Source organism: Hyalella azteca, unplaced genomic scaffold, assembly GCF_000764305.2.
Source record: "Hyalella azteca isolate HAZT.00-mixed unplaced genomic scaffold, Hazt_2.0.2 contig5650, whole genome shotgun sequence".
In the NCBI taxonomy this organism is placed as follows: Eukaryota; Metazoa; Arthropoda; class Malacostraca; order Amphipoda; family Hyalellidae; genus Hyalella; species Hyalella azteca.
In genome coordinates, this window is record NW_025935833.1 from 168,583 (window position 1) to 190,627 (window position 22,045).

The 22,045-nt window shown below is 35.0% G+C and overlaps 1 protein-coding gene across 1 annotated transcript in view; it reads right to left on the reverse strand.

Annotated features, from left to right (window-relative positions):
- Nucleotides 1–3,455: 3,455 nt before the first annotated feature.
- LOC108672370 overlaps nucleotides 3,456–22,045 on the reverse strand; it is a 42,091-nt gene continuing 23,501 nt past the window's right edge. The window contains exons 8-18 of the mRNA XM_047880597.1: nucleotides 19,414–19,558; nucleotides 15,506–15,636; nucleotides 13,728–13,881; nucleotides 10,139–10,295; nucleotides 8,873–9,009; nucleotides 8,107–8,219; nucleotides 7,059–7,254; nucleotides 6,592–6,751; nucleotides 5,704–5,846; nucleotides 5,266–5,390; nucleotides 3,456–4,451 (exon numbers count right to left, since the gene is read on the reverse strand). Coding sequence (XP_047736553.1) covers nucleotides 3,627–4,451; nucleotides 5,266–5,390; nucleotides 5,704–5,846; nucleotides 6,592–6,751; nucleotides 7,059–7,254; nucleotides 8,107–8,219; nucleotides 8,873–9,009; nucleotides 10,139–10,295; nucleotides 13,728–13,881; nucleotides 15,506–15,636; nucleotides 19,414–19,558 — 2,286 coding nt within the window. The 3' untranslated portion in view covers nucleotides 3,456–3,626. The remainder of the gene's footprint in view (nucleotides 4,452–5,265; nucleotides 5,391–5,703; nucleotides 5,847–6,591; nucleotides 6,752–7,058; nucleotides 7,255–8,106; nucleotides 8,220–8,872; nucleotides 9,010–10,138; nucleotides 10,296–13,727; nucleotides 13,882–15,505; nucleotides 15,637–19,413; nucleotides 19,559–22,045) is intronic.

Below are 22,045 nucleotides of genomic sequence, written 5' to 3' on the forward strand. Positions count from 1 at the left end.
ATTAAAACATTGAAACTCTAAATTATTCCCGACATTGTTCTTGTATTACCGTTGTTTAAACTTGACGTATTTTTTTGTTCAGTATGCCATCCTCTGAACTTCAAGTTTCGGTCGCATAAAGCTAGTCAAGTTCGCTATTTTTTCTGTATTTGGATCACCTCATTGGACTAAACAACTACCTGTACAGCAGAAGTTACTCGATTAAATCAGTTGAACCTCGTTAAATTATCCCAAAAACAACTATCAGTAGAGGGTTTCCTCTGGCGTAGGGAGAAATTACCCTACAATGAACCTGAAATAAAAAAAAATAAAACAAAAAATTTAAAAACCCATCAATGCCTGATAATTTTTTTTATTATTATATTGGATCAATACTTTGACAAAAATCACCGGCGTCTGTTGTTCACTCGTCTTATAGCATATTAGCAAATCACCTCCACAGTACACTCCATAAACTAAATGAATTAAATTGCCCAATTAGAGACACACTTTCTTTTTTACCGCTCGTTGCACTCACGAATGCGCCACTTTTGGAGGCCAAACTTGATATGAGTGACCCGCATGCGAAAAAAGTGAATCTCTGCTTGGACAAAGTATAACAAATTTCTATGAGTACGCCCAGCATTGGCAGCACGAAGCCACCTCTGTCATTCATGTGGCAATTACCAAACGCTCGAATTATCGCCGCACTGCCTGTAGGGAAAGTTGTTGCAATAGTGCAACGCATTGCGAATAGTGGGAATAAATGCAAATAGTGCAAAGCCTTGAAAATAGCACAACGTCTTTTCAATTTTGAAAAAAATATTTTGAAAATTGCAACGCTCTGCCAATAGTGCAGCGCCTTGTCAATAGTGCTACATTTTTCCAATAGCGCAGACCTCGCCCAAGTGCAACGCTTTGCCAATAGAGCAAAACATTGCAAATGGTGCAACACCTTGCAAATAGTGCAATGCCTAGCGCATAGTGCAACACAGGTCCAATATTAGTGCATAAAATGCCGCCTTTAATTTCCTTATTTCATAGTGTTAATGACTTAGGGAGCATTGAAAATGATGAATTAGGACGAACATTCAATTCAATATTTGTCACAGGAAACCGCATTCGTGAGTTTGGTGCTGTTTGTGCAGTATTAAATGATACGTTAAATGGCATCTGCGATATATTTTTTAAATACATAAATTGTAAAGTAAGAAAATGTGCTTAAAAAGTTGTAATGATAATTTTCGAATAGTTTGTGGTTAATAATAAAATGTTGAACTCCTGTCTTCATCTTTTATTAACGCTTCAGAAGCCTCATTGCTACTAATTTTAATATTAAAAGTGCCACGCAGGCACGAATTAGCAAAGGAGAGGGATAGAATCACGTAAAAATCTCGTTCACTTTATTCTGGAAATCATAGGTACAAAACGGGAACAGTTATTAAAAACGCGATTAAAACACACACAGAAAGTTGTGAACTTAGTTCTATGTACACAAGATAGTCTCATGTTGTATACATTCTCCACCGCTACTTGCTTCAGAAAATTCAATAATAACAGCACATATTTTTCCAGGGAACTTATTTATCACATTTCCAAGGGACTGAAGAATTTAGTGCCATAATTCTTTAGGAGTGGCTGAATAATACTTACGGTCGCTATCTACAGAGAGGTTCATCCCTTGAAAATTCAGTTCATCATAAATTAAAAACTTGTCTTTGCATTCTATTGTACTTCATTGTCAAACTTTATTGTTCAATGAGAAAAATGTCACAGTAATTCATCTATGTACAAAATTTAATTTTTTTTATAATGGCCTGAAAAAAATGTCCGCCTTGCTCAAGACCATGCAGCAGACATTATTCTTGCACACGATAATAAATAATTCATGATGTCTAATTATTTTTGAAGATATAATAATTGCTAGACAACGCCCGACAACCTGAATAATGTAGCAGGTTAATTTGCGTCGCAGCAAAAAAATACATTATTTTAGGAACAAGTATTTGCTATGAATTATTTTGGAACTTGAATGGCCTTTACGCCAAATAGTTCTCACAGAAAATTAACCGAAAATGAGCCTCATGAAACCCATGGGTAAATAAGTGATGTACAATTAAAAACCTGCAATGTTTATTTAATTCCAGGTTCTTCGTTCATTAATTCATTCTATCGCAAGAAGATGAAAATCGTGTGCGGGCAATAAACAGCCAACTCTGACATCAATACAAAACACACATTCAGTTAACACACATGTAAATAAATTGAGCCTTCATAGGTAATTCTACGTAACATATTGTCTCTGCCGTTTAAAATATTTTGCCTCCAAATGGTATACGTACAATAACGTCTTTGGGACTTAAGCATTTCTCACAACTATAATATAGCATACAGATGCAGGTTTCCTGAAGTACTGTACTTGGAATATACCTTATTCAAAGATTTCAGACTATTTATAGCATAGTTCTCAGTCTCGACTAAGAGAAGTCTCGCTTATTTCAAATTTAATGTTCTCTTGTTCGGGATAAAAAATAAAATAAAAAAAACGCCATCTGCAGACAATGAAAATCTGCCATTGTACCAATAATCAGTACTGTAGTTCGTTTACTTATTCTACGCTTGGGTTGCGTTTATAACGATTCGTGTATCAATATTTTGAGTTTATTGAAACAATAAATTCGAGAGATTCGACTAGTTTGTGTAGACGATGACACATCATGTAAATGTATCGCCCAAAAAATGAGTCTAAAATTTGTATTCAGTTAGATAACAAATGAAGTTCGATAATGTAAAATACATCGGTAAATTACGAATATCACAGAGCAGAAGGTATTGGAACGCAATCTGTTTTTTTTTCACTTTTAAATATCATAATGGTAGTGTTTGAACTACAGCATGCCCTAATTAGCGCTATTATCGAAATCATCGGGAGAATTTTGCGAATAAACTCATAGTTTATGCAAATTAAATAATTTTCGCCAGCATCATTCGCCGTAGAATAAAAATAGTGAACGCGTCTGAAACCTAATGAAATATTATATAAATATATATTTTTTCTCGATCGAAAATGTAAAAAATTCTGTTTTTTTTATTATCTCGATGGATGAATGAACATGGCAGTTTATACTTTTGAAATAATTCCATCCAATTTCAAAGCATGAATAGATCAAGAAAGTTCATCAATGTCAAATCATCTACTGTCACTTACTTGAGTAATATTGTCGAGTCTATGCCTAAAATAATAAATATGGTGTTGTAATTTCAGGTAATTTATTCTTGAATCTCAGTAAGTGAGAAAATATTTCATTTTCCTCAATGAAGGTTGATAAAAATAATTCCTAGCTAACGTGATATAAATGTTCAGAAATGTAAGATCTACATGATTTTCTAGTTCATTGTAATATTATTCAACATAATTATTTACGAATGGAAGCATGAAATCAAGCTTCATGTTATATAAAATTTCTATTGCAAGTCACCAGCTTTTAACATTGAATGCATTCTGATTGATTTAGATAAATGTTCCCTGCTCATTGACTAAGTCAGTCAATTGAATTTTTCAGATTTTTTTAATAGCCTGACATATTTGCATTCAATCACCCAAAAATACAACGTTTTCTGTTGCATCAATTTTAAACTTCTCTGAATTACACCGCACTCTCTTGCTTATTCATGTCGGCAGGTGAGAACTTCTTATTACGTTCCGATAAATCGGAAGCGCTGGCTCTAAGTTCCCGCCTTATTTTATTGTTCACTTCAGCCACTCGGGGTTTCACCCTCCCCAGAGTTCCATATTGGAGCCCCGATGAGTCTAACTCACCCTCTGATGGGCGGAGAGGTTGTCGAGGGTGAGCAATCATCACGTTCCCGCGATTGGAATGATGGTCCATAGGCTCGCATCGTACGTGTGGCATAAGCTGGCACCCGCGCATGGGGTCAACATGGTACGACAACCCCTGTCTTGGCAGCGTGCATGACATCGATGATGGACAATCGTTTGCAGATCTCATGTCCAGAGGCTTCATATTATTATTGCTACAATTATCTACGTTTTGAAATTGCTGATTTGTCCGTTGCTTAAAACTATCACCGCGCTGGAGCTGCGCCTGAAGAAGATGAGGAAGTGCTTCTGGATTACTCCTTTGATCTGCAAAACTTATTTGCCGCCGAGTCGAAGGCATCCCTTCTTTGCAATTTCGTATCGCGCGTCCGTCGCTGGAGTGAAAAAGAGCAGCCTGCTGCGTGATGCATTGGTCGTCTGGCGTGTATCCCTGATTGTAAGACGCTGGAGGAGGCAATGGCACGTCCAGAATTTGTTCATGAGGCCCAGAATTATGGACTCTGTGGCTGGATTGAGACAAGGAAGCCACCGGGCTACCACAGTCACTGCTAGTTTTGTACAGCGATGCCATGTTTGGGGGCCCCGTGCGAGTTGCAGCTCTGCTCAGCTGCATGTAGTCCATGCAGCTGGCCTACAGAGAACAATAAACTAGGGGTGACTTCAGTGTGAGTAAATTCTTTATGAGTAACATAGAAAATTGTTGGTAAAGTCTTTATAAAACAACTTTTATTTGCCTATCCTAGGCTTTCATTTTAAAGTAGTCATTTAATTATTATTTCTAAGCGACCAAAGATTTGAAAATGGCTGAGTTATTGATATAAAAATAATGAAGAGACTAAATGTAAGAAGAAAATATATATGTTCTGAGGAACATTATGGGGGAGACAGGGATTTGCAGTAATTAATGATGAGGTCAGTTGCAGGGAGCAGGCAACTACTTCCGTATGAAGAAAAATAGTGATGGTTGAATTCTACAATTATTGGGGTTGAAAAGAAGAGGAATTAGTTCATTGTTCAAAGTGTTCACAATGTTGCTTCGACTTTGCCAACAACATTTTCTATAGGTTGGAAAAAATTGCGCAAGAAATTGCAAGAGAAGTAACAATATAAACTTTTTATATTTAATCAATGGTATTAACTGGAGAACACTAGAGAGATTGCACTGTATTCTATGTTTTTTACTTTTCAATGTTTTTTAGATTTAAAAAATGTTACAATCGTATTCTGGAAAAACATAGCAAACAACTTCTCGATAATCATTTTTCAAATAGGTATTCAAAAGTGTTGACATGACTAATGAGTGAGTCTGGATCATGAATGATGGATGAGTTTGTCTGGATGATGGATAATTATGTTTGAATAATGGATAACATTGATTTGAATCACAAAAAAAAATATTTTTTATTAACATTTCGATGTATGATTAAAATTTATAGACAACTCACCGATCCGTGAGCTCCTAAATGACTCATGTGAGAGGCAGGGCTGCCGTTCCCGAGGTAAAATCCTGACGTGGTCGTAGATATCGTGGAAATGTCACCCAGAAGTCGGGTGCGAGAGTCCGTGGGATCTGGTGGACATATGTTCATTTCTTATTAACCATAATCAGATTAAAAAAACTTTTTACAGTTTTTGTCAACCGTAATAAGCGAGTTTCAGAAAATATATTCTCAGAGAGAGATGATTCAATGAGTAAAGGCACCGCAAAAAAGTTGCAAGTTAAAAACGCCGTTAGCGATTCACTGGCAGCTTTCAAGCCAAATTAACCTACCAATTACAGAAGAGATAACGGGCTCTACATATACTTAAAGATATTATATTAGGCCGCTTCGTGTACTTAGACGAATTTCGATAGTAACGTCGAAGATTTATCAGCCACTCACCAGGAGTGTCACAGAGGATATCAGGATTCTTGTCATCAACTGAGCTTGTGTCCAGCGAGTTGCCCAAGCAGACGCCATCCAAGCCGCCGGAGCTGCTCGAGCTCGCAGGTCTCGCCTCGTTCTCTTCTCCTCCGCTTCCGCTTCTGAAACCCCCGGGAAATACGACAACCATTACATATTGAATGGACGATAACGCCGTTAAGAGCACTTTTAATACTTATATGCGATTATCTGATTACTCCCTCTCTTTAATTTTAAAGATATTAAAATAAAAGTAATTACCTTGCAATGTTTCACACACCATATTGCCGATAATCTAATTATAATCGTTATGATATTAGTCATGTCTTTGAAAGTTTAAATAAGTTGACTTTAAATAAGTTTGAATCGAGGGCACTGAAGTCTAATTTGTAGTTTATTATAGTACTGTAATGTACAGATCCAAATATCGCTAGCATGGTGTTGCTGACTATTTCGACGAAATTCTATTATTTCACGTTCGAATATTAGTCAAAACCTACAAACTTATAAAAAGAATTCAGATTCAAATATGAGTATAACTTCAAATGAGTATACGTTTAAATTGTGGGTGGAACAATATACAATAAATAAAAATTTTAGTGCAATTCAAAATGTCATTCCATTCATCGGCTGATATCTGAAATTTCAAAATGTCGTTCCACCCATCGGCTGGTATCATCGTCACCTGCGATGAGGGGTAATTATACGTTCTAATATTAGTCAAGACTTATAAAAAGAGTTCAGATCCAAATATGAGTACAACTTCAATTGAGCCACGTTTAAATTTTGGGTGGAACATCATACAATAGATATAATTTTCATGCAATTCAAAATATCATTCCACCCATCGGCTGGTATCATCGTCACCTGCGATGCTGGACAGCCTTTGCCTGGACTGAAGAGCGTCGGCAGGCTCGCACCCACACGACGACCACGACAGCGACGATGAGCGGCACGATAGCCACGCCAGTGCCGATGAGCACGGCGATAGGCAGCTGCGATACGCGGTCCCGGTCCCGTGTTGGCTCTGAGGGGACAAGTAATTCTCGAATGAATCAAATTGGATGTATAAACGGAAGACGAGGGGTTTGAATTTAGTGCATCAACAAAGAAAAAAGCTCAATAATATAAATACATTCCGCATATATACAAGAAAATCTTCAACATTTATAACTTAAAACATACAAAGAGCAAAGAAGAATATTAAAAAAGACGGATAAGATTCAATATAATAAATCTAAATTTAAACAAATCTAAAAGGGAGAAAACAGTACCAAATCTTCGTGTTGTGTATCCCAAATAAACAGTATAGATAACAACAGGTGTTCACTCACCCGCGCTTGTTTCCTCTTGCGTCTCAGGCAAACGGTCCGTATAAGCCTTGAGCTCAACTGCTCTGGAAGCTCCTTTCTCGTTTATTGCGGCAACTACCACTTTGTAGGCGGTGGCTGGTCGCAGGTTGGTCACGCTGAACGATGGAGATGGTCGGGGCACTTCGAGCACTGGAGAGGTCGAGCCAATTTGGAAAACCTGTCCGCGTGATCAGCAACACAAACACAGTGTCAGAAAATTCTTCACCACAAAATTGATGCGCGAGAACACGCATCCATTGGAGAGAAAATTAGAAAATGACAGCAGTATGGCTCCGATGCAGGAGGTCATGTTCAGGAAGAGAATTAAATTGCCTCCGGACAAGCAGTTTCAAGAAATTATGGTAATGAAAATGAAGAAAATATCTCAATTATTTATAATAATAGTGATGGCCATGAATGCCTTGGTTCAATTATTATTCTATTTCTATGGTAATTAAAACGGATAAAATTGCCTTCATTATTTTCTTTCTTCAATGGTAAATAATCATTTTTAGAAATGAGGCGGAAGAAAATCACAAGTATGGCCTTTCATAACTCCTATAAAGGAATTTCGATGAAATAAAGTCTAGATGAGTAGCAAAGTTTAATTATTAACAATACTTTGAAATTAGATCAGGTTCAAAATTAGCCATAGCCTTGTGGAGAACAGTTTTTTGGAAATAAGACGCTTCCGATTGAGAATATACTCATTTGTTAGATATTATTTACAAATAAGAAATAATAACAGCGTACACGGTGAAATATTTAGAACTCATTAAAATATTGTTTACTTTAATCATCTAAATCACTTGGAATAACAAAATGAAATATTAAAAAGTATTTATGTTCAATCAAACACACTGGCGTAATTTTGCATGTTTCATCATAGTTTTCATGTTTCGTCGTAGTTTCCACGTTTCAACATAACAATAACTGATGTTAGGCGTAATTTTGCATGTTTCATCGTAGTTTTCATGTTTCATCGTAGTTTTCACGTTTCATCACAAAAATAACTGATGTTTTGTGTCACCTGGAGCAAGAAGCTCTGCTCCATGCCACCATCATCACCGGCATGACAGGCCACTTGCAGGGAGCTGATGGTCACGTCCACCACTTGGCAGTTGTGAGGAGGGTCAGGCTTGCCTTCAGCGTCCACACAAACACAAGAAATTTCTTTCTCAAAACCACATTAGGAAATAAGCCTAAATATTTGTGGATTGAAGTAATATGACTTAAAATGAATATATTAATTTAGAGAGATTTATTTTCTACGCTGCTACACTGACGATGTAAAATTTATATCAGTAATGTATGCAAATGTCCTAACAAAAATCAAGGTACGATAGAGACTCTGCCACAGCCTCGCTATAGTTGAGGCTAGTATATTTCGAAACCTAAGGGGGTTCGAAAACGTACACACAATAAGAAAATGGGAAAAACACGCTTTTTTAATATTTAATAAAAGGTATTTGAATAATTAAAACCCTGCAATGGGATTGGTGATCCGTGTTTTATGTGACAATAAATAAATTATTGATATGACCCGTTTTCAATAATTTGATAACAACATTGACTTTTGGTGTGCAATTTACTGTGCCATTTATGAACATGTATCGCTTGCATCGTAAAAACAACATTGGAAAAGAATTCAAAGAGCAAATAAACTTCTATAAAACCTTTCACAACTTTTCGAATCTAAACGTGAAAGACATCGCATATCCAGTACCGTTTGTTATTGAGTTTGCCAAGCCGTAAGTTTCTTCCACAGAAATTATTTCCCAATGAAGAAAACTTACCAGCAGCCACGATTTGGAAGACGCAAGGGCTCTCCTGAGTGCCTATGGAATTGTTGGCCCAGCACAGAAGAGTTCCGTAGTCGAGTTCCGTCATGGGAGTGTAGTTAACTCGGGACTCCGTGCCTGATACTCCGAACCTTTGACGAGGAAAACGTAATACCATTATAAGTATTACCATTATAAAAGTATTAAATTATTATCACCAGCACGATTAAGAAGTTAAGAGGAGAAATAACTTGAACTCTACAGTATCAATCAGAGAAATCGCGAATTTTTGTGCAGAGAGCGGCGCTATCGGGTCACCCTGAGACAAAGTCATCCTGATACAATCGATCATCCAGGCACAGTTTGGCCCGGCAAAAGAGCGTATCAGCGCAATGTGCAGAAGTGTGTCAGTACCTGGACAACATGACCCATTACTTTTTCTGAGTGATATACAGGGATAAAATTCCTGACAAAATATTATTTTTAGATTTGCAGGAAAAAGCATCATCTTACTTAGAACAATGAGGAAGAAAGTAACATGATACTATCATCCGGAAGTCTACCGTATGAGAATTGAGAAGAAATATCTTAATCAATTGAAGCATCCACTGAATCATACAAAGAGACGGTCAACGAAATGAAGAGTTCCGTATCGGAACGAAATGATCATTTTAATTCATTCAAAGCAAACTTGTCTTTTATTGTTGGTTTTCAATTGACACGTAAGTCATATTGGAGAAGAATGGATCAGACAAATGGGTAATATATACAGAATGATATGAATAAGGTACAGATGTGCTGGAATTTTTGGAAATTTTGAATCGATATAATTGTATGCCTAGAAAAGAGTAATGAAGGAACATAGCGACAATTGCGACATCATCTCACGTATTTTGAGCAAAAACAAATGATAAAGGTGTAGATTGAACTCATTTGTCATGGAACATTTGGTCACAGAATTTAGTTTCAACATGAAATCCGAAAATATTTAGAGGTAATATTATTCATAAATTTTTCGGCTTTCTCGAGATCACAAAAGTTTGCCTCAGCGATCATAACCACTGTTGTTAAATTCGGAAGCACTTTTGGTATGATGGAGAAAGAATAATATATCAAAAAAGCGAGCCTTGAATTGGTCTAGAAAATGTCGCGTTTCACGAGGAATGAAGTAATTTCAGTTGTTGTTTTTTCTGGAAAATAATATTTTGGATTAGAATAGTTTTTATTGTTTGCCTGCCTTCTTGGAATAAGAAAATTATTTCAAGTTAGCATGTAGCTCACCTCCCTCTAGGCACGTCAATTGCCTCTGCAGTGTTATTGAAGGTCCATCTGAAGCTGACGTTGGGAGGATTAGCGTGAACTTGGCAGCTGATTTCGGCATTTTCGAGCTTGCCAACCGAGTGCTGACGACCTTGTTCCGTTGCGCATACGGGAGCGTCTGTTGTGAGAGAAAAGAGACCACATTTTATTAGTAATTTAAATGTTCAAAATACTGGGACAATTAACCAGAATTTGAGAAAATTTTGAAGCAATATTCAAAATATCGATCAAATTAACTATGATTTGTTGATATCTTTTGACCTAAAAAATAAGGCATACAAATTTCTCATGCAGATCAAGGTCATTTAAAACATTATTTTTAGTAATATACTGAAGGAGTATTTCGTACGTTGTGATAAAGATATAAAATATGGCGAACAGTAACAAGCTTATGAGGGAAAGTGTCGAAGAAGAAATTGTTTAGCGTCGGAACATGACGATCGAAAATAATGAATAAGTGTGACGCAGATAGGAGTCATAGGACAAGCTTTAACTGAATCACGAGCTAAAGCTGGACATTTACCGCAATAAAATTACTCTCGATCTATCTACTATAAGGCTGATTGGATAATTTAATAAATTTGTATGTGACCCATTTTCTTTTTCCACCTTTTACATGCTGCCAAAAGATAAATAATGGTCCTCTCATAATAACCCCCGTTGCTCGTAAAAATTTTTAATATACTCGTTGAAGATTATCATAAAATTATTATAAAGAATTATATTTTACATGATCGTGGTTTACCATCTAGTCATATTTCTTAGAATATAGCCCATATTTTTATTTAAGTCAGAATTAAATCGCCGCCTTTTTCCGCGGGAACGCCCACCGCATTTATTGGAAATTGTATAGCTGGGCTTGGAATTAGCATACGGCGAATAGAAAAGGCGAATTTGCATTCTGTACGATTTTCAGCGTGGGCCCCAACAGGCGAGGAACATATGACTCTTCTTTTCAGTTTGAATTTGAAGTTTGCCAATATTTGACTTAGGAAATATGCCTCATCAAACACGGAGTTTAGGGAATTTCCTGACCGTCAGGGCTTCAATATTGCATAATAATATTGAATATTGATATAATAGACTTTTAATTTTCTTATGTTATGTCAGCTAGGCAGAATTTCAGTTCAGAATTTGATAACTGAAAAAGATCAAAGTCCATCTCCTTTAAATTTTTACGCCTTGAATTTTTTATGTGTTGAATTCAATTGTAAAATCCGCGAAGAAAGTTTTCTCCTGATATATTTTAAAACGGAAAATTTCTTTCTTATGGCACCTAAGTTGCACTATTACTTTATATTAACCAAACGAAAGTTAAATTTTAAAATTTCCTTCTACACGCGTATTCCTTTATTTCCTCCAAAATAACCTAAGATTGAATTTACTCATTAAAATATTTTCTCCGTCGAATTTTTTTTACAAATTATATCCAGGCGTGAGTATTATTCCCTTTAGGCATTCAGGGATAAAAATTGTCCACAACATAATCAGGTATGAACGTTTGGCCGACATATATTTGACAAAAATTGCAACAATTCAGGCAGAAGCTAGACTCCGAAGCATGTTCAAAGCTGAACATCATCTCACACATTGACTCGGAGCCAACGCTAATTTCATTCACACATTCACTACAAAATATTGCAGTCTAAATGCACTCCTAGCTGAACGTTATCTCCTGAATTTACCGAAACCAATAGAGTGTGTCAATAAGGCACCTCCGATAAAAAAATTTTTCGCCTAAATAGATCGCAAAAATCAGAGTGTATACTGAAAGTTAGACCATAACCACCTAATATATCTTGGGTGAAGGCGTAACCGTTCGGTCCACTTTATGGGCTCATAGTTACTACCTGAATAAACCACGGGTGAAGCGTTACTTTCTAGTACGTACAATATATGAGCTAAATATATTATTACCTAAACAGGCCATGGTATTAGTTCTTGGAGGGCTTCTGGACCGCGGTTAGCACCACCAGATATATTATCTGCTTCCTTTTCTTGCTGACACGGCAGCTGCTCCGTGACAGCCGCAGAAAATATCGTGCCAGAAAACCAGCAGAGCAGAACTTTCCAGGAGGAAAATATTTAATATAGTGGCCAGGTCGGGACGGAAATAAGCAGCAGGGATTCATAATGTGTCTTGAGGAGGTCTGAGGTGTGTGGTGCTGAGGAACAGCCTACGCTGTGCACCGCTGTGATAAATTAATATCGGCGATGTTAAATGTTTCAGAAATATTTGAACGCAAAATAAGGCTTTTATTCGCAGTAAATGAATTGCAATGATACGATTCGCATTTTTAGTACTGTTACATAGAAATTTTGAGTTCTGTGTGTACGTCAAACTTGAAATATCTATTGTTTATATTAAGGTGATCTTAATAGTGAATATATTGCGTCGCGTGTGCTTACAGAATACCGTTGTTGTTACCTCCTCCTCAATCTGCCGATAAATAAATTTTACTTCCTATAAGAACTTAGATGCTTCCTATATTGAAAATTACTTTGCATAAGTTTATAATGCTTGAATTTCCATACAAGTCGGTGCGACTTGTATGGAAATTCAAGCATCATAAACTCCTGCAAAATAATTTTCAACCTTATCTGATGAAGATTTGGTCCACTTCAGGTGTTAGCAAACTTTTTTCGTTAGGCCCGAATAGGATATTTTTGTTAACATTGACCTCTCCATGCATACACAAAAATAGTGCTAAAAAATAAAATTAATAATGACCATATATAATTATAATTGCCAAATATAAGGAGACGTTTTGAAAACGAATCGAAAATTGTTTTGCGCCCTGTACCAATTTTTGAAAATGAACATATATATTAATAGAAAGCGGTTGCCTTCACTGTGAAAAAGGAAACAGAAATGAGACTGCATTCTTTTGTATTTGCGTCAGCGATTTATTCCGACTCCCATTAATGTATCGGCAAATTGAGTTCTAGCTTCAAACTCAACAACCGCTATCGACCACTTTGCTGGCCGATGATGTTAATCAAGAGATTTTGAGCCTTACGAAAAAAATTCACAAAGTCATCATCATCGATGCGCGTAGCTCAAAAAATACGATAAAGTAATTCCTTCCCAGAGATTTCCAAAGTTTGATGCATGAAAATTTTGGCAAGTTTAGGATCTCTGGGCACATTTTTCTCCACAGATATCAATTGTTGTCCCGTTCGAATATATGTTATATGTAATATATGGCATACATATATATGGGTACATATCCCGTTCGAATATATATGAATATTTGTATCTATTTCCATTCGAAATATGAAACGAAATTTGATCTAGTCCATCAGGCTTAAAACCACATTATTATTATCTTTTTTATTATTAATAATATTATTATGATTATTATTATAACCAACATTATTATTACTATTATTATAATTATTATAATTAATATCCTCATTATGATTATTATTATAACTAACATTATTATTACTATTATTATAATTATTATAATTAATATTCTCATTATGATTATTATTATAGTTAACATTATTATTACTATTATTTATGTTGATATTGTGTGCCACTCACACTTGACGTCGAGATACAGGGGCGGAGAGCCTCCTGTGCCGAGGGCGTTGAGCGCGTGGCAGGAATAAGCGCCTCCGCTCCTACGCGTGACTCCCTGCACCACCAGCGACATGTTGCTAGCGAACACTCCTTGTCCGTCTGCCAGCTCTCGGCCCTATGGATTATTTGAAGAACCTATGTGATTTTATTTGAAAATTGAATTAATAATAATAAAAAATATAATCTTACATAAATAGCAACATGTTGCTAGCGAACACACCTTGTCCATCTGCCAGTTCTCGGCCCTATGGATTATTGGAAGAACCTATGTGATGTTATTTGAAAATTTACTTAACAATAATAAAAATGTAATCTTACATAAATAGCAACATGTTGCTTGCAGCATTTCAAGACCCCTGCTACAGTCCATAAGAAGTGATTACAAAAGTCACGATATGATGTTATTTGAATAAACAACGACAAATATTCGAAGGCATGGCGCATAAACTTGAAAAGACTTATAAGTAAAGATAATATTTAGCGTAAGAATATCTTTCATAGATAGTGGTAGCCCAGGCTCGTTTCCTTTGATAAAGCAACTGCAGAATAATTAACTTGTCAATAAAATCAACATCTTTATCTGCATGGTGACTTGAAGGGAATATCCTATGAAGAGGCAAATTTTTTAATGAAGGTAACTAAGCCTCACTTCAAATAACTCTCAATTAACATATTGAGAAAAAATAACAGGCTTAATTAAGTGTAAAGCTTCCCTTCTACAGATCTAATCTGTTTTTTTTTTAATGATCGTGGTAAAGGGTCATAATTATAAAGATGTTGATGTCATAAGAATGGTTCGTTAACTTGTTGTAGCGGGAAAACATTTTTCCTTTCTTGAACCTTTGCCTCTGTGGCGTTACGCTTCATGCAGCTGCCGTGTACATAACAAACAGTATTATAATTGATTCGAATTTAATATTTTATAAGAAATCCTTACTTTCCGTTAGTTGTTTATAACCTAGTGTTTTAATGCATATAAATGCAGTCTTTGTTGTCCACGGAGCTCATCAGCTTATACGCATGGGTATTCACTAAGAATCTTTTTGATATTTCTTAATCATGAGTTTTTGTTTTCGTGTAGTCGAATGGGAATAATTAATGCCATTTTCATTGCTTCGCTTCACATTGAAATTGTCCGACAATAGCTTATCACTAAAACCATCAGAAATTATTCGAATTCAATGCCATATCCAATGCTTTGTTTTACACAGAAATTCAGTCCTAATATCGTCTAATGAAATCAATCAGAAATTACTGGAATTTAAATGTCATTCAATTCCATGAATGTCAATGTTTCGCCCCGAATTTCACTAATAAGTAATTATTTCACTAAAAAATACGTTACGTATGTTGTACCTTCATACGACGCTCATTATGGAAATACCATCAGAAATTGCTTGGATTCAATGCAATTTTTAATACTTTATTTCACCCCGAAACTCACTATAGTTTAATAATTTCACAATATGATACGTTACGTACGTTATGCTTCGAGATAACGCTCATGCTAGAAATACCATCAGAAATTACTTGAATTCATTGCAATTTCCACTACGTTATTTCACCCCGAAATTCCCTATAGATTAATAATTTCACAATATGATTCGTTACGTACATAATGCCTCCACACGACGCTCAAGATGGAATTACCATCAGAAATTACTGTGCAATTCTAATACGTTATTTCGCCCTTAAATTCACTATAGTTTAATAATTTCTCAATATAATACATTACGTACATTATGCCTCCACACGACGCTCAGGATGGGTGGCTTGGCCTGTACTGAGCACTCGAAGTAAACGTCGTCGCCTTCCTTGATGCGCGTCGCGTCAAGCGACCTGCCCAGACGCACGCTAACCTGCGGCACATCTGCGGGCAAAACAAGTTAACGATTATGCATAGAGTAATTTATTCTGCTGTATTGAGTATTCATCCATCTGCGTTTAGTAATATGTGTTTAATATAGATAATTTGAGCGCACAGCCGGATAGTTATTGGCTATCGTGAATATTTTCTTAGTGTTCACTCAATGCTTGTTATTTAATTATTTAAACTATAACTTATTTTAATATTCATAACGCTGATGAAATAATGGTTAGTTATTTTATGGATTTTTTACGAGATTTCATTTGAATCACGGGACCTAAAGACTTGTATACGTGAAGAAACAATTACCGTTCGCAAAATGAAGAGCGAATCAGCCATAAACTTGTTTGATTTTAAGTTGAAAAAAATATATGAAGTTTTTCCCTCTTCTGTAGTTATCTAAGAATCGATTGTTTTTGAATACTGATATTAATTCGATGCATTCACGGGATTTGAAACTTTGTTCTTCTCGAAAAAATAAGGCGAAATAAGAATGCTAAGTACCGCTTGAAATCAACATTATTTTTCGAAGCTAAAACTTATTCTCTCCTTTTTGCCGTAAATCTGACCTAAACCTAATCAGCTAATATATTTAATATATGAAATAATAGATTATCTTAGAGACCTCAAGCAATGCAGGGATTTTTTTTTGTTGGTTATGCAAATCTTAAATTAGCTTATGCTTCTTGATACATTATGTTATGCATTTATTTTACTAAACTATTAAATTTGCTTGCCTAGTTCTAACATATTCGCTTACCCAATTAATTTCCTGAATTATTCTCAAAAAATATAATGCAAAAATTAAGTTATATTGCAATGTCTTCTGGTTGTCTGCATTGCAAAAATTTGTTAATGAAAGGCACCGAAGTCTCTTGCATGGTTGCTCGTTAAAAATTTCGATCAATCCTCCATTTAATTGTTCATTACCGAGCTTAGTCGTCATAAGCGTAGCCTGAACATCCAGGAATAGATATATGAACAGAATTTCAAAAGTTTATTAGTGACAAATATATTATATTTGCCCGGCATTCACTATCTGTTCAAAGTATTTTGCTCAATTCTACCTCCAGGCGTTTTTAATACTTAATTTTTTAGAAAATTTTATTTAGGTACTGATTTCAATCATGCACTTAGAATAAAAGTAAATTAAATGACACTTGCTGGACAATTTAACAAAGAAAAATTGTAGTGAAATTTCCCCTCCCCTCCCTTCCTCCTCGAAAAGCCTTGAGAACAATAAAAGGTAGATTTCTTGGAACACAAATTCATCCTGCTGATGCTGACCACTAATCTTTTTACTTTACTAAGTTGATTGTTGAAAATTGTTCCCGGAACAAATTCTGCCCGGATTGCTGTGATATTTCTATTAAAAACTATCATAAACAATTTTTAGTCATTAAACTTCATATTACGGCAAAGAAACCTTACACGAAGATTGCATTATTTAGATATTGCAGAGCCATTTTTTAGTTTCATTCACTTCCTATTCAATTATTTATATTTTTTACATCGTGTAAATAGTTTTCATCCGTCTTTAAAATAGAGAGCATATCACTTTACTCTCTCGGTGATGCGCGCGAAAATGGACCAGGGAGTAGAGGTTTAAATGAATATTTTGATTCTATTAGGATAATTCTCAAATTTTTAATACATAGAAATATTGTAGGATATATGTGGATGTTTCCCTTGGCAAGATAAATAAACTCCATCGACTTAATACCATAGATACGATTAACAAGCTTAATATTATTCATAAACGAAAATAAAAATTCACAATCAACGAAAAAAAATATTATTAGGATTTTATCAGATAACACAGAATTTGGTGCTTCTATTTTTTTCAGAAAGGCCATCCTGAGTAACGTGGAAGCAACCAATAATCGGTTATAAAAATTTGCTTTTATAACAGAACGCAATTTTTTCAGCAGAACTCCAGAGAAATTTTCTTACTCGGTGTGGCATATAAGCTCTACCACACAGAACAATGATAAACTCTACCACATAAACTCAGTGGTAGAAAAGCTTCGCTGCCTCCAATCATAGAGAAGACAATAATAAATAGCAGAAGGGGTAAGATTCACATAAATGAATATTTCATTCCCTAGAAATAAATTTCATACAAATTTTAACAATTAAAGGGGCTCAGAAGTAAAAAAAACGTGTTCTTTCCTTCGCGGAACTTCTGAGCATTCCAACTGACAGGATTCTCGTCCGCTAAGACAGACATCGGACCGAGATCGGAAAACTCAGGATTGCCTCAGATTACTCGGATCCACCTCTGAATGTTCGGACATGAAGATTCTGTAATCACTACATATCTTCATACGAAAACCGTGTCTCCGTAATGCACACAGTTCATATCCTCTTGAGATAGTGAACCACTGGACTTTTATTTTCTAGTGTTAACTTTCTAATGCTCAGCGAGTGTATGTTTTAGGTTTTTTTTTAAATTTTAGGTTTCAATGTCTGACTTTGGAGTTTGAATTATAATGATTGTTTTCATTTTTCTAGATTTTCGAACTTACGATGAAGCTGGGCTCATAAACGTTTTAAATATCGATATGGTGAATTTTCTTGGCGTTCTCTTTGCTTTTAAATTCCTTGCTTCAGAAGACATTTATGGATTGCCTCAAAATGACATTTTTCAATCGCCACACAAGACATTCATGATTGGCTCGAAAAACTTATTAGGATTGCATTAGAAAGTCCTTTTAGGATTGCCGCGAAAGACTTTTCAGGATTAGTTCGAAAAATTAATTAGGATTGCCTCAGAAAGAAATTTTAGGATTGATTCATAAGGCAAATTAGGATTGCGCCTAAAGACCCGAAAGTCTTTACCGTCGCCCATATTGTGTTCTTGCCCCAAAAGAAAGATTTGGAATGCCTCAAAATACATCAGAATTACCTAAGAAAACAATAAGCTTGCCTAAAAAAATGCGGAAGGATTGTCTCAAGAAAGACACATTGGAATTGCCTTAAAAGACTTTTGGCCTTGCCTTATCAATGATTGATTTAATGGCCTTGCCTTTTTTGATTTATTTATTAGTGATTTATTTATTGGCCTTTTCTCAAAAGACTTATTGGGATATCCTCAAAAAGACATTTCATGACTGTCACAGAAGAAATTTTAGGATTGCCTCAAAAGACTTATAAGGATTGACTAAAAAAACTTAAAAGCGTTGCCTCAAAAGAAATTTTAAGATTGTCACAAAGACATAAGAATTGCCTTTAGATTGCCGCAAAAAAATATTTTATGACTTCTTCGAAAGACATTTCAGGATTCACTAACAAAACATTTAGGAATTTTTTCAAAGGACTTATTGGATTGTATCAAAAGTTTCTGCCTGGAAGAGCAAATAAAAAAATGAAGAACAAGGCAGGAGAACAATAAATAATAAATAAAAACTTTGCGGTTGAAAAATCACGACTCAAAAGCTCCCAGAAAAAAACTTTTAATGATTTTAAAGGTGCATCATTCCAAATATGATTCAAATAAATTATACAATAATCTTTCCTTTGCTCGCGCCTGAATATTAATAATAAAACTTTTGATGATGTTCATCGAAAATTTTTGATGATTATATGTTTGATCTAATCAACATAGAGCGTTGAAAATGCCGTGTTTGATCATTTTGAATGTTGATAAATTAGATTTAATTTAAATAAAATGCTGAAAATGCCTTGCTTGAGCATTTTCAACGACAATAAGTCTGGTTTATGTAAAATAACGTGTTTAATAATTGATATTTGTTCAAATTAAACTAACGAGCAACTCACAGTTGACAGAGAGCAGTTTGGAGTCTTGTAGAGGCTGCTGCCCGAGCGCAGAGTTCTCCGCCTGACACACCAACATCGCTCCGTCGTCCTCTGGCCGAGGCGTGAACTGCAGCGTCGCGACAGTCAGGTTACCGCCCTCTGTCACCTGGCATAATTTAATAATAAGGAACTATATTAGGTAATAATATAATGAATATTTTTTGAATGACATTAATTGATGAAATATATATATAAAATAATAATAATACTAATAATAATGATAATTATAATAAGGTTACTGATATAAGTAGTAATTATATTGATGATCGTAAATCATCATTGTGCTTCATGAAAAAATAAGCTTCAAATAGTAAATTTGAATATTTGATCGATGGCATTTTATGTTAAAATGGCTTTTTCACTTTTAATGTCATGTTTAAGGCACTAAAAAGTTAACAAATGGTTGTTTAATAACTGCTTCACTGGTGACGATTGCAAAACTGCAACTCCTGTTTATAATATCTTTCGATGAAGCTTATGGCTTATGACGATTGAAATATCGATGTGCTTTCCTACAATTAATGTTCAGGTGTACATTGAGGCTGTATACTATCGTCCGGAAACAATGGGTTATTCTATCCCTAAACACACGTATCGAATTCCTCAAAATCAATAAGTCTTTATGGTGTATCAACGGCAGTAATGTCACGTCATTACAACCAAGTTCCGATAACAGTGGATGTTCAGCCACCTATTATAATATGAAAGGCTTTAACAGCAGACGCTGTCACGGTTTGTTGTTCTCTGCCGTGTATTATTCAGCGAGTTACGTCGCTATTATACGCGTGTGGCTGGAACACAATAGTCTAGAACTCTAGATGGACAGCTGTGCATTATATATAATCGCCTGCATAGATTCCTCAGCATTCTTATTCAGCATTGTAAATATACATGAATTGTCTGCATCTCACGTCATTGTATTGTGCTCGTTGTTAGGAGAAAATATTTTACATGAGCTCTTTATGATCCAGGCGACGGCGATTGAGTCAACGAAAAAGCCAGGATCAATTATGCATTTGTTCATTGTATATTTTTATATTAAAAATAATATACATGGAATTTTTAGCAGTATGAATTACTGATGAACCATAATGTAACTTTAAAATAGTTTTACGGTACTTTCACTGATCACGAGCAGAAAAAGAAGGTGATATTCTGATATTTGAGAATATGATAATTTTGAATTTGTTATTTGTTTGAATTTGAATAGAATTTAGAAATGATATATGCCAATAAATACTAATAGTGAATATTTTTTGTGTAACTCACATAGGATGATTTCATATTATGCAGTATTCTGTTTAAAAGCCTGCTTACTTGTAGGGTGCTAAAAGAAAGTATAGCGATTAACCATAATTTCAGACCAGTTGCTATAATAATTCCAGTCATTTATAGAAATGTGTTCAGTCTATTCGGGATTTTTTTTATAATCTGAGTGTTAGTTGAATCGCGTTTACAGGAAAGAATTACCGATACATTGTTGCGGGATTAAGCTAGTTTAGCAGAGAGTCTAACGAACAAAAAATGCGTTGAAGTATGCAATCGTTATACTCTTCCATAAAATCAGATCGCATTTCACGAAAGCTCTCTAGAATTCAAGAAAAATACATTATCCAACTATTTTTGAATTATTAATTTTCCTAAACAAATATCTTCAAGAGGAAGATTAATGAAATCGACATGCAGATTATAATACAATTATAAGACTGGATTACCATCAGCAAACGGTCGGTAACGTCGTGCGATTTATATTTATTTTTATAAATGCATTTTATAGACGAATGAAGTGATTGCATTTTATACTGCCAAAGCCCTGACATGATCTCTCCGTTTCTGATCGCGAGGGGAGAAAGGCCTGGCAAAACTAATCTATTTCTCTTGTAAATGTCATCCAAAAGCTCAATGTTTTCCATATTTTATCAACTTATATTACTAGTGTGCGATATTTCTTCTTCTTTATTGAAAGCTGCCTATTGCCCAAAACATTTAGTAATTATTTTCCATGTGCTTTTCCATATTTTTCATCAAGCACTTTAAAATATTCAATTATGTTCCATGATGAAATGAAGAGGACTTGAATAGGTAATTTACTTCAAGAGCAGAAATTGGACGGAAGACGAAACTTTAATAATTATTATTGCATGACGAACTTTCATGATGATATCGACCAGATTAAATTTTCATAAAAGAAAGATGGTAGTTTGGCACTTTGACGTAGAACTGATGCAGATGTTCACCATTGTACCAGCGAACACTTTTTTATGGATTCTGAATAGGCACACGTTTTTGATAAATTTGTGTACAAAGTTAATAAATATTAATTATTTTCGAGACACTTTAAGTTTAAGCGCATGAATTTCTTCAATTACGTGTAGATCAACAAAGTCGAAAGACTGGACCGCACAATTTGAATCGAATTTCCCCTGCTTTGACTTAATTGTGTTAATTCATAAAATTCAATTGTCAGTTCCAACTGGAGAATCAATTAAGAACTTTTGATCACGTGGAAACTGAGGCCTTCGTTGCTAACTTTTTAGCAGTAGGCCTCTAAATTTAAGTAAATTTGTTATGCGAATTTGGATAGAATCGATTA